Source organism: Epinephelus lanceolatus, chromosome 8, assembly GCF_041903045.1.
Source record: "Epinephelus lanceolatus isolate andai-2023 chromosome 8, ASM4190304v1, whole genome shotgun sequence".
Lineage (NCBI taxonomy): Eukaryota > Metazoa > Chordata > Actinopteri > Perciformes > Serranidae > Epinephelus > Epinephelus lanceolatus.
In genome coordinates this window covers 29,788,749-29,802,878 of record NC_135741.1, presented here as the reverse complement: position 1 = coordinate 29,802,878, position 14,130 = coordinate 29,788,749, and the positions used below count along the sequence as shown (strand labels likewise).

Sequence of the window (14,130 nt, the reverse complement as noted above, 5' to 3'; positions counted from 1 at the left end):
AATGGGCATTTGTTTTTTTTAACGAGCTGTTGGTCACATGGGATTTTGGCCCGATAGGACATTTTTCAGACTATTGGGGTCTCAGAATAATGGGCCATTGGAACAATCATGGCCCCAAGTGGAATTCAAACGAACATGCTTGCCCAGGTGCACTATTTGTATGCATGTTTTAGTAAAGTACTAAGCATATGTAAGAAACCTCGGAGTAATATCTGATCAAGATTTGTCTATTAATTCTTATTTAAAACAAACCTCACGGACTGCATTTTTTCATCTGCGTAATATTGCGAAAATTAGGCCTATCCTGACCTGAAAAGATGCAGAAAAATTGGTCCACGCTTTTGTTACCTCTAGACTGGATTACTATAACTCTCTATTATCAGGTAGCTCTAATAAGTCTTTAAAAACTCTCCAGCTAATTCAGAATGCAGCAGCACGTGTACTAACAGGAACTTAGAAACAAGATCATATTTCTCCTGTTTTAGCTTCTCTGCACCGGCTCCCTGTAAAATCCAGAATTGAATTTAAAATCCTACTCTTAACTTATAAAGCTCTAAATGGACATATTTTAGAGAGCTCATAGTGCCATATTATCCTACTAGAACACTGCGCTCTGAGAATGCAGGGTTACTCGTGGTCCCTAAAGTCACCAAAAGCAGATCAGGAGCCAGAGCCTTCAGCTATCAGGCTCCTCTCCTGTAGAATCATCTTCCTGTTACGGTCCGGGAGGCAGACACCGTCTTGTCTCCACACTTAAGACTAGACTTAAGACTTTCCTCTTTGATAAAGCTTATAGTTAGGGCTGGCTCAGGCTTGCCCTGTACCAGCCCCTAGTTAGGCTGACTTAGGCCTAGTCTACTGGGGGACCCCCCTATAATACACCGGGCACCTTCTCTCCTTCTCTCTCTCTCTCTCCCTCTCTCGTCCTATTACTGCATCTTGCTAACTCGGTTGTACTGCATGTCAGTAACTCGGCTTCTTCTCTGGAGCCTTTGTGCTCCACTGTCTCTCAGGTTAACTCATATCGCAGCGGTGCCTGGACAGCGTGACGTGTGTGATTATGCTGCTGCTGTGGTCCTGCCAGATGCCTCCTGCTGCTGCTGTGATCATTAGTCATACTTCTACTGTTATTATACACATATGATTATTGTCACATATGTATACTATCAGATATTAATATATACTTTCAACATATTGTACCACAGTAGCCAGAACTATAATTATAATATTATTACTTTCATTAATGTTGTTGTAAGCTACTGTCATTACTGTCTGTCCTGCATCTCTCTCTCTCTCTCTCTCTCTCTCTCTCTCTCTCTCTCTCTCCTTCTGTCTCATTGTGTCATTCGGATTACTGTTAATTTATTATGTTGATCTGTTCTGTACGACATCTATTGCACGTCTGTCCGTCCTGGAAGAGGGATCCCTCCTCAGTTGCTCTTTCTGAGGTTTCTACCGTTTTTTCCCCGTTAAAGGGTTTTTTTGGGGGAGTTTTTCCTTATCCGCTGTGAGGGTCTTAAGGACAGAGGGATGTCGTATGCTGTAAAGCCCTGTGAGGCAAATTGTGATTTGTGATATTGGGCTTTATAAATAAAATTGATTGATTGATTGATATGACTGGATAAATGAGAGTTGAGTTATACTGCGTGAGTTATGTAGGAGTTTGTAAACAGATGTTTGGATATAGTTTTGCTGTTGTTATACAGTATATAGTTTTGCCACTTTCACTTTTCTCAGTTTTTGGATTCTTCGTTCACTGGTGACCTGCAAGAAAAACATTTTCTTCACAAATTCAAGGTAACTGGGTTGAGTTATTGATACACCTATGGGTATTTTGTGATGAAGTCTTCCTTTAACCATAGAAGTAAATGCAGATTAGAGTTTGATACGCTTTTTTATAACACCAAAGCAGAAATCCAAGTGGACTCGGACACAGCTCCCCTGTTAGAGGGAGTGCGGATCAACGCAAGCGGACCAGGCCCATATATTTTGGTTGTGTCCACGGATTAGACCTTTTTGAGAAAAGACAGGACGTTTACTATCTAAGCTCCTGGGTCTTAACAGTGTTGAGTCTTTTGCAGTTCTGTATCTAGGTGTTACTCCCAAAGGCCTATCTAAGGGAGATACTTATCTCTTGAAGATTTTCCTTGTCGCATGTAAAAAAGCTGTCATCAAATGTTGGCTTCAGAAAAACCCTCCCTCTATGGATCTTTTTATAAACGTAGTCAGTTCTATACGCTCCATGGAAAAGATGACTTTGACCCTGCGTCTACAGAAAGATAAGGGGGAAAACTATTGGAGAAAATGGGATTGTTACCTGCGGGAAAACGACATTGATTAGGGATTTTTTCTTTTAATTTTTATTATTCTATTCTTTTATTTGTTGTGGGACTAAAATGTGAAGAGCTCTCTACAATAACCTGTACCTGTACCTGTTTCTGAGGTACTTATATTTGCCAAGACCTCATGTTCTGTTCTCTATCTTTTGTTGTTGCTTTTTTCTACTGTACTTGAAATCCTGAAAAAAATAAAGTTTAAAATTTTTTTTTAAAAAAGAAGTAAATGCAGATTCATTTTCATGTTGTTACAATGTTTTATTCTGTAGCAGCAGGACACATTAACAGTCAATCCAATGTAGTAAATTAAAGTTTCCTCAGCAGTCTGCTTCTTCCAGGTTATGGTTTTCTTCAAAGTGTTGTGACACAGTAACACTGGCAAAATGAAAGAAGGCTGTAGTTTTCAATCAGGATCGAATGTCAGTAAGATTCAAGTGTCCTTCCTTCTGAGAATGTCGGCAAAAGAGACAAAAGAAAAAACTTTCCATTGGTATATATCACAGTTCCAGTGTGGAAAAAGCACATTGGGTCTATCATAGGACGAATAAGTTATTTTATTTCTATAAATAGATTAAAAACACAATTTTACAATGATTTACCTTTGACACAAACAACATCATGAACTTACAAACAGCCTTTGCTTTGGCCGAATCTGACACAGAATCTTAATGAGAACTTCCAACCTGTTGATGTAACAAAGGCTGTAAACGGGGGTCTGGACCTCAACAGTGTAAACGTAACATGGTTTCCATGCCCGCCCCCCCACACACACATCAATAAAGAATCATTAAAGGCCCAATCTGTACTTTGCTGACCATATATACACTGAGCTAAATGCACGTACATAATGGAAACAATTTATCATAATGATTAAAAGTTTTTCAACTGATCAGAACAGAAAATTAAGGCTTCTTTTACTTTAGTATACAAACTCTACTGTATCAGAAAACCAAAAACATATGCTTGTTGACGTGTGTAGTTCATATGCGTTAAAAGACCTGTCAATTAATTTAAGGGTGGCCGCAGGTTTCAGTCATGTGTTCTGGTGGCAGGGCTGCTCTTCTGTTTGTGTTTGGCTCACAGAATTTTCCTTTGTGCTCACAAGCATAGAAATATGATGCAAGAGTCAATGCTTATATGAGAATGTCGAGTATTTTGCAGGTAAGGATGTAGCTTGGTGTAAATTTGAAAGCTGCATAAGAAAAATGAAGTGCATCTGCACAAAGAGCCTGCATGAGTGAGTTAAATGTTGGTTGTGTGTGTCTTAATATCAACCAGCCACATTGTTCATTGTTCAATTTACCATAAATCTAAATGTGAGAATCATTAAGCAAAACAGTAAATCTATCAAAACATCTTACTTAACATTTCAAGCAGCATTGTCATAAAAAAGAAACACACATGGGATGGGATGGACAGTTTGGTACAAGCCCAGCTTGTACATACAGTAATTATTTAACTCTCTTGTAAAGAATATAGGATTATTGATATGAACATAAGGCTGTCAGACTTAAAAATTAACGAGTGATGAGACATGTTCCCTGTGAGATAACTGTAGTAAACCAAAGTGAAAATATTTCTCCACTATTAGTGAAAAATACTGGAATGTTATGATGTTTTCCATGTTGCTAAAATACTGACCGGTAAAATGTTCAGTTAAAAACAGACAAAATCCTCACAGTGTTGAGTGACATAAGTGATCTTAAAATACATCATCATAGACAGTAACATTAGAAATGTGAATGTAGCATGTAGATGTTTTCACACACTGTGTGCAATAGTGTATCACATGGTTATTAATGTCAGTCAGTTTTTTACTCATCAAGTTTGAGACATAAACGAGAGTTTCTATCTGTTCTGCCAGATGCTGCTGTTTCCTGTTCTGGTCGGTTCACTCCGAAGTCTTTCTCGTCTGTCTGAGTACGCTGGTCGGCCCGGCGGCAGGAGGATATAGTGTGTGGCGCTGGCCTGTCTGCCGTCCTTCAAAATGGGAACAATGCAGGGAGAAAACTGAGCTGCGGGTGGCGTCCTTTCACTCTGCTGTCTCTGCAATGCCTTACTCACATATTTTGGGTTAGCAGCAAAACTCTGTGTGGCAGGCATCACGCCATTGATATATATTGGAAGGCTTTTGGGGCTTGGGGTACGTGGTGGGCAGGGTGGGATCAAGGGGACCCTTGGAGGAATTTTCGGAGGCTTGTCTTCCTCGTTGGCACTCACAGTCCTGAAGAGAGCGGGAGGTTTTGGCGGGATGGGGATACGGGGAGGGATTTGCGGCTTGTCAGTGGGGCAGGTTGTAATGCCGGGAGGCTGGAAAGCCTGGCCTGAAGAGGGAAACCTTAGTCTGGATGGTTGGTGTTGGTCTGGTTGTTTGCTACACACCATATCCCCGACTGGTGACACCACACGCTGGTGGTCCTCTCTCTGGAGAGCTAGTGCCCAAAACCCACTTCCTCTACCTGTTGGTCTGTCCTGTCTGCCTGGCCAAGAGAAAGCAATGGAGTCAGTCCCAGCGCCACCAGCCCGCAACGAGCTCTCCTGATAAGCATAATTCACTTGGCCAAAGTCTCTGTTCACACCCCTGCACATGGCCTTGGGGCAGCTTTTGGGCAAAAGGCGCCGCCGGTCACTGGTGAAAAACTCCACCTCACTGTCTGCTGCCTCATCTGACATGAGCTCCTCAGGGTCAGGGAGAGGAGGCAGGGGTTTGGCTTCTCTCTGGTGGCCCCCAAATACTGTGCGTCTCTGGGAGGAAGGCACCACCTGGTCTCCCTCATGGGGTCGCAATGTGTTATCAGGCGCTAGGCGGTACGTATCAGAATAGAAAGGAGACTGGGAGAGAGAGATGTTGCCTGGGAAAGGGACAACAAGTATTTATTAAACAACTGGCTTCGTGAAATCTTAAACTGAACTGTACACCAAGAAGCCGCTGCTTTCTTATACAAGGTTTTGCTATCACTGTTGTTTCCTTTACTGCGGAAACAATTCTCAGAGGAAGAAACATGGAAAACAACTTCCACTGAAAAAAACAACAACTTTTAACTAGAGTTTAGTGATGGTGTAGGAGGGAGAAAATACCAGGGGGAGTGGGCTGCCCACTCTGCTTAGAGAAAAAACCCTCCTGTTTTGCTGAAGGTATCACACAGGAAACAGGAGTAAAAACAAGTTAAAAACAACCGCTTAACCTATCACCCTCTTCGTCAAACATCAGCCACAACACCCTGATTAACACAGGAATCGTCATTATCTGCAGGGCTGGCCATAATCTTAACGGAGCTTCCCATAACCTTCTCTGTGGAAACATCCGACGTGCCCCAGACTGCAGGAACAGCTGGTGACCAGGGAGCAATAGCTTCCCCTCCTCCTTCACCCCGTGCTGTCCTCTGCTACACAGCTCAGTCCAGTGATGACAAGCTCACCTAGGCCCTGTCTGCACGCCGTTTTATTAGTCAGATGGGGTCTAAACTCTAGTTTGTCAAGCCAGGATGGAATTTAGGATATAGATTCATACCTGGCAGAATTTTAAAATGATTACAGCACTAAGAAAATGTATGATTTAGTATAGCAAAAACTTTATCGCATTTATTAAACTCTTTTTAGAATAATTCAAAAAGATCAAAATGATTTGGTTGGAAATAATATCTGACATTTTATTTCTGACAATGTCAACACTGCCAGCTGCTGTTAAATGTCACCAGTGTTTTGTTTTTGTTTATTTTAATTTAATTTCACAGATAAACGATAATCATGTGTACTGTGTGTTTTGAACACATGGTTCCTTTCAATCTCTAGGTTTAACAGTTAATTCTAATGTCAGCCCAACATAAAACAGGTTATATATAGTAGTGTTTCATATTCGAAAACTATTCCTCAGATTATTAATAATTAAAGATAAAAATTAATATTATAATATTCATTAAAAATATATACAGTGTCAAATTGACAAAGCATTTAAACCATCAAGTGCCACATGAATATTTGAACTGATCCAAGTTGTAAACAGTGGTCAATCTGTAGATTTCTTTGTGGTAAAATAATTTTCGAATTTTGTATTTTTGAGAAAAAATACGTAAAAGACTCACAGTTAAAGTCCTTGGCCATTTGCTGTTGTTGAAGTTCTGTCAGGTTGTGTTCGATGTCGGCACTCAGGCCAAAGCACTCTCTGCAAAACAACATAGGTTGAGAAATCCATATGGAGCTGTGCATGTGTGTAAATCATTCCTACGCATAACCTGTCATGAGTAAGTCATTACATGTGTGAAATAACAAGCATGCTTAAACAGAACATATGTTCCGTCCTGCTTTAAGTGTTTACATTATGTAACAGCATTGCAAGTTGCTCGACGTCTTCCTTGAGCCATATTCGTTATGTATGTTTGCTCTTTAGTCACCTGATATTCTCGTTCTGTTTCTCCATATTATCTTTTACTATTGCTAATACTGTCTGCTCTGTGTGTACAATATTAGTTGCATGTCTGTCCATCCTGGAAGAGGAATCTCTCCCCTGTTGCTTTTTTCCCTGTGAAAATGTCTTTTTCAGTCTTTCCTTTTCCCTCGTCAAAAGTCAAACAAAAGATGCCACCAGATGTTGTACAGATTGTAAAGGTAAATTTGTGATTTTTGGCTTTTTAAGTAAAATTGACATTATCAAAGAATATGATGATTTCTGATCACAGACACATGGAAACAAACTCTGGGAATCATTTAAAGTGAATGTGAGTAACTCTTTAGTGTGCATACCATCTTAAATATTTGTTTTGAGATTCAGACAAACTAGAGTTTTACACATAAAACGTGAAAAATAACACAAAAATAATGTTTAGTGCCATACATTTAATATGAATATTCCCAGAATTATACTCCTGACTGTATGGTGAAGTTAAAGGAGTGTTCGTATTGTCACACTATGCAACACTAACTGTCCGTTGTTTACACTGTTTCTTTCCGTAATACAGTTGTGTTTCCATACCTGTACAGGTCATGCTGTCCCCAGTAGTTATTCTGACTCGCGGCCATGTTGTGGCAGAAGTTGTGTTCCTAAAAAGCATGAAGGTCTGTTTTGTATCTGAGCACCAGTCGGCTTCCTCAAACCCATCACGGCTTCATTCTCGCCAGCAGAAAGCTGTAGGAGACAAACAGAAAGCTGAGTATGAGGGGATTCACCTGGGTATAATTCCATGAGTAACAGGAAAATGTGTACATTCACATGTTGATGCAGGTGCTTCAGAATAAGGCTTTAAATGCACAAAATAAGAAAAGAAAAAACATCCACATTTGGCTTTTGCATGACATCACTTCTTTCATTTGTTCCAATCACACCTTTGTTAGTGTGAAATGGCCATAAACAGGGCATATAAACATTGCACATCTGGAGCACAAGCCCATCCAGCAAAACCAGCTGTACATACTCATCCTACCAGGCAGGTCAAAGGTCAGGAGAAACACTCTAAAACAAATATGCAGAGGCTCAAAAAACAAACACATATATCACCAAGAGATACATTACTTACATTATTAATACAGCAGCATGACTGTCATTCTACACCTATACACACTCTGAGAAAGAGTGGCCTGCAAGAAGACATGAGTAAATAAAAAGCATTTTGTAGGAGTAGCAAACAAGAGATTTAATTCATGTTGAATTTGTCTGGATACAGTAAATAACGACTTACATTCCTGAAATGCTGCATGGTTTTAGGTGAGCCTCTCAGAAACAACAGCCACAACAAAAGCCCAGTAAATGACTTCAGTCTGACCCGACAGCTGCCATGTGTATCTCTTTGTGTTTCCAGCTTAAAGCCATTTGTCTGATGAGCAGGCTATTGCACAACCTCTGGGTCAGATGTGGGAGGGCAGCAGTACTCCTCGCCCTCCTTCCTCCCTGTGACCATGAAACCCTGCAGTATCCGCCCTTTTAACAGGGACTAATTGTGCAGCATTCCTGTGATGCTGCACGACAAACTCCGCCACTGAGACACATGTATTATAACAATAATAATAATAATAATAATAATACATCTCTGTACTGAAATGTTCCAGAGACTAGTAGCTCACTAGAAATGAAAAAGTATTTTAGGTATCTGCAGTTATGAAAAAAAATGTTGTTTATTCAGTTTAAAAAGCTAATTAGTAAAAGACATACGTGTCATGTCATAGTTTCTATGCATATATACAGATAAATGCAAAAGTCGCTTGATTCAGATACTCTCCATTTAATTCTATACCTAACGGCTGCTTCCTGCCTCCTGACATGACATGAATATCACCTGATATCACTTTTGCGTGGAGATAAACACATGTGTTCTGGGTCAGGTGATGGTCATCCACGAGATGCACTTATATGGAATTTCAGGGCCAATAATGACAAAAATAATTATCTGTATGTTGTGACAGATATGCAAATCCCCACAAAGAACCAGGTTTTAAAGGTCCAGTGTGTATGATTTAGTATATTCATAACTATGTTTTTTTTGCTTTATAATCACATGAAAATAAGATTTGTTGTGTTTTTGTTACCTCAGAATGAGCCCTACGGATTATGGCTGGGTGATGTCTACTGAATTGCTGTGCAGTGATGTCCACAGTGAAACATAACGATGGGTGATGTCATTGTGGGATTAAAACACACCTTCAGCCCAGCGGATGTGAGCGGATATTGATCAGTGATCGTGGAAAATGATGACAGCCTACAGTTCACCTGGTAGATAAATAAGAATGGGTACATTTTGAAGTACCCAGTGAATGCCATTAGTGCGGCCACAAACCTGCTTGTGGACAGACAGAAGAACGGACAGACGAGGAGGAGGGCAGGCTTCTAAATTACAAAGTAGAGCTCAGTGGGCCATGACTGACAGCCATCGACCTGGCCCTACTGCATGTGGAGCAGGTCCGCTTCCATGCAGTCCACAAAGTTGTTCTACAGTAGCCTAGAATGGACAAATCAAACACTGGCTCTAGATAGGGCCATTCACATATTTGCATCGGCCACCATAGTTCTCTTACAACGTTGGCACATGGGAGAAGTTTCAGTTCTGCAATCTCACTGCGAGATGCCACTAAGTCCTACACACTGGACCTTTACGTGCCATTCCTAGCCCGCAGCAATGCACCAGTCAGACATAATCAGCTGAAAATCCATGATTACAGTAACAATATTTCAATTTTCTTACTGATCAGCCAGTAATATATTGGCCACAGATATACAGTGCATCCCCAGTCATCCTCTTTTAACATGGAAGGTGACACATTAGCCTTGCTTCCTTGGCTTTCCTCACAAGGTGGAAGGTCAAAGGTTATGTTAAACAAATGAGTTTTTCAACAGAGAGGATTCAAAACTGAGTGACACCTCCATGTCAGTGTCAGCAGGCCTCTATCCTGTTGCACAGTCCACAAGCAAAGTACTCATTCCCTTCCGGCCTCCAGCATGGATGATTCTCAGTACCCTGCAGCCCTGACTCTTCAAACAGAAATAGCATTGCAATAGGTCTGTGTAACTTTAACAGTTAATAATCAACATTATTGTTCAAACTTAAATCTGCCTCGTCTAGCTTTCAAAACAATATTTATTATACAAATCCAGCAGTTTTTTAAATAATAAAGTCAAATGAACTACTTAACTTTGTGAAGAACTGGCGGATGCTTCATGCATCATGATCACATAATAAAACAGTTCCCATAGTTGCCATAATCACCGACAGTAAACAGCTACATTCAAAATAAAATGTAAACACAGAATGAAAAATACACTATAAATTTCTGTTCCTGTCTTTTGAGTTGAATCCTGCAGCAATTCACCTACAAACCAGAAGTTAGTAACCCACCCCTCCTACTCATCCAGAGGGCAACACAAGTTCTCAATTTTACTATCACACTGCAATCTTATTCTTCAAAGTCCTGCTTTGTTTCACATCACTGAAAAGCCTACAGTCAATGTGGGAAGTAAACAATGTCGAGCATGCATAATGCCACACAAAACCCACAACAAACAAAACAGTGACCCATGCGTCGATTTGAATATTTATGTCATCCTTAAAACAACCGACTGTGGCGTCATTTCCGCCAGTGATCCTCGGAGATGGAAGACGCTGAACAATTATGAATTCTGCCGGCAAGTACTCAGTGTCCATGAATGGAGCCACTCTCAGGCATGAATGGGGCTTTGTGTCATTTTGGTGCACAGCGAAGCAAGCCTGAAAATACAAGTGAACTCTCCCATGAGGTTAGCACTGAAGATACGCCATGGAGACAAGCAGACATGGCCATGGTATGAGCCTGTGCCACAAATCCCCTGCAGGAGGATTGTGCGTTCTGGCACTGTTGAAAGGAGAAGCCAGAGGCTGAAAAACAGTTTGTTTATCTCATGCAGGAGCCTTGATGTGTTGTCCTTGGCTGTCCCCACCCCACTTTCTTCAGGCAACAGGCCATTCACTGACTGGCCCTTTACAGATGATTTCATTATAGTGCTGGCATAAACTACGTGCTTTACATCACCTGATTACAAGTTGATGTTAATTCTGCTGGCCAAATAACGCTCTCTGCTTAGCAGGCTGCACACATATCTTACCAAATGCCTTCACCAAAACATCAGCAGGCCACAGGACTGAAAAATGCAGTAGTATGTGGCCTAAAAGATAAGTGCTCAACACCAGAAATATGTCTTAAAGCAACTAATCTTAATAGACAACTGTAGTTGATTTAATTAAAGGAAATATATCTAAATATGTGCTGTGACTTTCACGCGGATTTATAGTATTGTTTTATAGTCCACTAACAAACTGGACCTGTGGCTCTCTTCTCTACATGCATTGTTTTTTAATGGGTCAGACGTGTGAGGCCCACGCTGTAGTCATAAGAGGGTCATGCCTGATATATAAAAAACATTCACCTCGCCTGATAATGAAAATTCACTGCATACAGCATGATAAAGTAAAAGTATAAACGTAAGGTGTAAAAGTGCAGTGTGTGGTGTGAAGAAGACATCTGATTGGAGAACAATCTGAAGATTTAGTTAGCTGTGACATAAGCACATTTTATCTTTTATTATTCTGGACTGTGAAACAGTGTGTGGGAATGCAATCATTTTATTCATATTTTTGCATACTGGAAAACTGCACAGCCCACCTGGCTAATATATGCCACACAGCAACATGCCTATCAACTATGTAACATAATTTTATGTTATATTTTTACACTTTTTGTTTCTTTTTTCTGACTTCTCATTCTACTCTTATTTTAATTCTGTTTAGGCACACTAGCCTTATTAGCACAGCCTCAGGACAATGCCACCTCACATTTTACTGCACAGTATTGCATGACCATGTGAAAAAAAGCCTTTGAATCTGAATCATTGAATTAAGACTTAAATTGGACTGTGGGACTAATACTGGTGAATCATTAGTGTCTGGGATTGGCCTGTTTAATTCCTGAGCTATACTGAAGTTTACACAATAACAGTCATGCAGTGTTTTATGATACCATCATTTAAACAGAGTATTAACACGTATTTAGTTATTGAAACTGATCAGGTAGGTGACAGAAAAGACCGAATTACAGCAGAGCTGATTCTCACTTGCTTACAACCTGCAAGTTCCAAAGTAGCAAATTTTCCACATAATCAGAGTGACAGCTGTAGACTGTAATTTTGACTCAGTTATGCTTTAAAGAAATCACTTGAGTCATTCACAAATTTGCAATAATAATTTGGTAATATTACAATTCCTACAGTCCAACATTTTTATAAAGGGTGGGATCAAAACAGCTGTCCAAATTTTATTTCCTCTATTCTTATCCAAAAAAAAGAAAAAACATATAAAAATGACTTGAGAAAGCTGAGGGAGTCATTCACGTGGGTAATGGGTAGTTAACATAAGCAACCACTTAAAACTAAAATTCAATACTGTTAACAATGTTTCGCATTAACTTCATGTGATTTTATTTAAATTTTTGAGTATTCTAAATAACTAGGGTATCAAGACTAGGCTACCACCTATTTCAGAGCATTTTAAATCATATTGTCACAGATTAAAATACACATTCTGTAGTTCCTTTACAGTAGAAATATGCGTAGCTAGAGACATAGCTAGATAGCCTACAGATAGATAAGTAGATAGATATTACATAGATACATGTATAGATACAGTAGCCTACATGTATATACAGTAGAAATATACTAGATAGCATTAGTGTAACTCAGTACAGTTACACAAGTACTGTACTTGAGTATACATTTGAGATACCTGTATTTTACTTATTTTAATCGTATTTTAATCTCATGCCACTTTATACTTCTACTCCATAATACCTTAGAAGGAAATGCTGGAGCCTGCAATTTACTCTGCTTTGATAATTTGATTACTTTAGTTACTAGATGATTAGGAAATTAAGATATTTGCACACAAAAACTTGAAAGAACAGCTGATATGATCGGTTGACTGATTGACAGAAAATTAATAGGTCATTCTAGTCATAATAAAAAACATTTTGTGGTTCCAGACTTACAAATATGAGGATTTGCTGCCTTTACTTTTTTCTTTTTTAAATCTATTACTACATTAACCTATATATTTTGACTGATTAAACTGATTTGGAGTAGCCAGTGTCTACTTTTATTGACCTACCTAAAGTACATTTACCTGGTTTTATTTACGTTTTTACTGCAGAACTTTATCTTGTAAATAAAATTATCAGAATTTAAATTAAATTTAACCTAACTCCACACACCACTATTTTAGCGTTGACGTCAGCGCCCCCTAGCGGCTGACCGGGGATCCGCCGAGCGGACTCACCCATCCCGCCTCGACGGGACTTATCTTGGCGGACATCAAGAACCGTGCAGCGGGTCAAGAGAGCAGCCTGTCCCGCTGCTCACAGACAAATGACCCGGAGAGACGAGCTTAACCAGTCGACACAGTTCAACCAAAGTGTCTTTACAAAGAAACAACACAGGTAACTTTGTACCAAACGTCAACGTTTAGACGTTAACGTGAAGTTCGGCAGGAGGAGTAACGTTACAGTCCGGTGTGGCTTTATCAGTTAACTATGATTTAAAAGAGCAGGCTCCCCTGTTCACATCATATCAACACTCGCTCAGTTTAAAGCCTGTTTTTGTTTTTTGCTTTTATGTCAAATAACTTTCTCATTTAAAGAGCTAACTGTAAGGAGGTCTTACCGTTAAACCGCAGACTACTTGTCCATCACGTAAAGCCGGCTCGGTCGTCTTGTTCCGTTACACTGTGAGATAATGTATCTGTATGGTAGTAGTCAGTCTCCCAGTCAAAACTGAACCATGTGCAACATCCCTCCTCTGTCAACAACACCGGGAGTTGAAACTCGTTTTGTCAGCGTGACGCGGGTTTCCACATCTCCTTATAAATGCATGTAGCACCTCGAGCACGTTACTGTAACTCCACCCAGTCCGCCTTAAAGGGAAAAAATCCCCCTAAAAGATGAAAACCATTAGGAAAAACTAACCCATTAGGGAAGGTACTTTATAAACTAGCAGTGATGGAAAATAACTGGGGTTCTCTGTACTTTACTAAAATATTCACATGAATTTAAAAAGTTCTGTTTAATTTAGTTTTAACCCACTGCATTTAACAGACAGATGTGGATACCACCTGACATGTTCCACCCACTCAAACATCATTGCAGACCAAGTTCCCCTCTCATGGCAACAGCACTCCCCAATGGCAGTGGCCCCCCAGCAGGAAAAGGTACCATGCCACACCACAAAAACTGTTTAGAAATGACCTGTGGACATGACAAAGAGCTCAAGGTGTCGACCTGGCTTCCAAAT

The 14,130-nt window shown here is 40.0% G+C and overlaps 1 protein-coding gene across 4 annotated transcripts; it reads right to left on the bottom strand.

The window, feature by feature from the left end:
• Window positions 1-2,573: 2,573 nt before the first annotated feature.
• Window positions 2,574-13,691, bottom strand: errfi1b (ERBB receptor feedback inhibitor 1b). Of its 4 annotated transcripts, none has more exons than XR_004501763.2 (5): window positions 13,504-13,691; window positions 7,306-7,458; window positions 6,419-6,498; window positions 2,965-5,188; window positions 2,574-2,782 (listed from the first exon to the last, which is right to left on the bottom strand). XR_004501763.2 is itself a non-coding variant. In XM_033629441.2 (5 exons), exons 3-5 carry the CDS (start codon window positions 7,350-7,352, stop codon window positions 4,185-4,187), a joined length of 1,131 nt encoding a protein of 376 aa, XP_033485332.1. In that variant the 5' UTR covers window positions 7,353-7,458; window positions 7,847-7,907; window positions 13,504-13,691; the 3' UTR covers window positions 2,574-4,184. The 4 variants fall into 4 exon arrangements, 3 of the variants coding, with proteins under 3 accessions (XP_033485332.1, XP_033485333.1, XP_033485331.1); XM_033629441.2 differs by adding an exon at window positions 7,847-7,907 and having other exon boundaries at window positions 2,574-5,188; XM_033629442.2 differs by lacking the exon at window positions 13,504-13,691 and adding exons at window positions 7,847-7,907; window positions 8,009-13,481 and having other exon boundaries at window positions 2,574-5,188.
• Between the last annotated feature and the right edge of the window lie 439 nt (window positions 13,692-14,130).

Coding starts and splice junctions, on each gene's coding strand:
- errfi1b (XM_033629441.2), bottom strand. CDS start 7,352: ATGGCCGCGAGTCAGAATAACTACTGGGGACAGCATGACCTGTACAG. Junction 6,499..7,305: donor GGACAGCATGACCTGTACAG/GTATGGAAACAC, acceptor GTTGTTTTGCAG/AGAGTGCTTTGGCCTGAGTG. Junction 5,189..6,418: donor AATGGCCAAGGACTTTAACT/GTGAGTCTTTTA, acceptor TCCCTTTCCCAG/GCAACATCTCTCTCTCCCAG.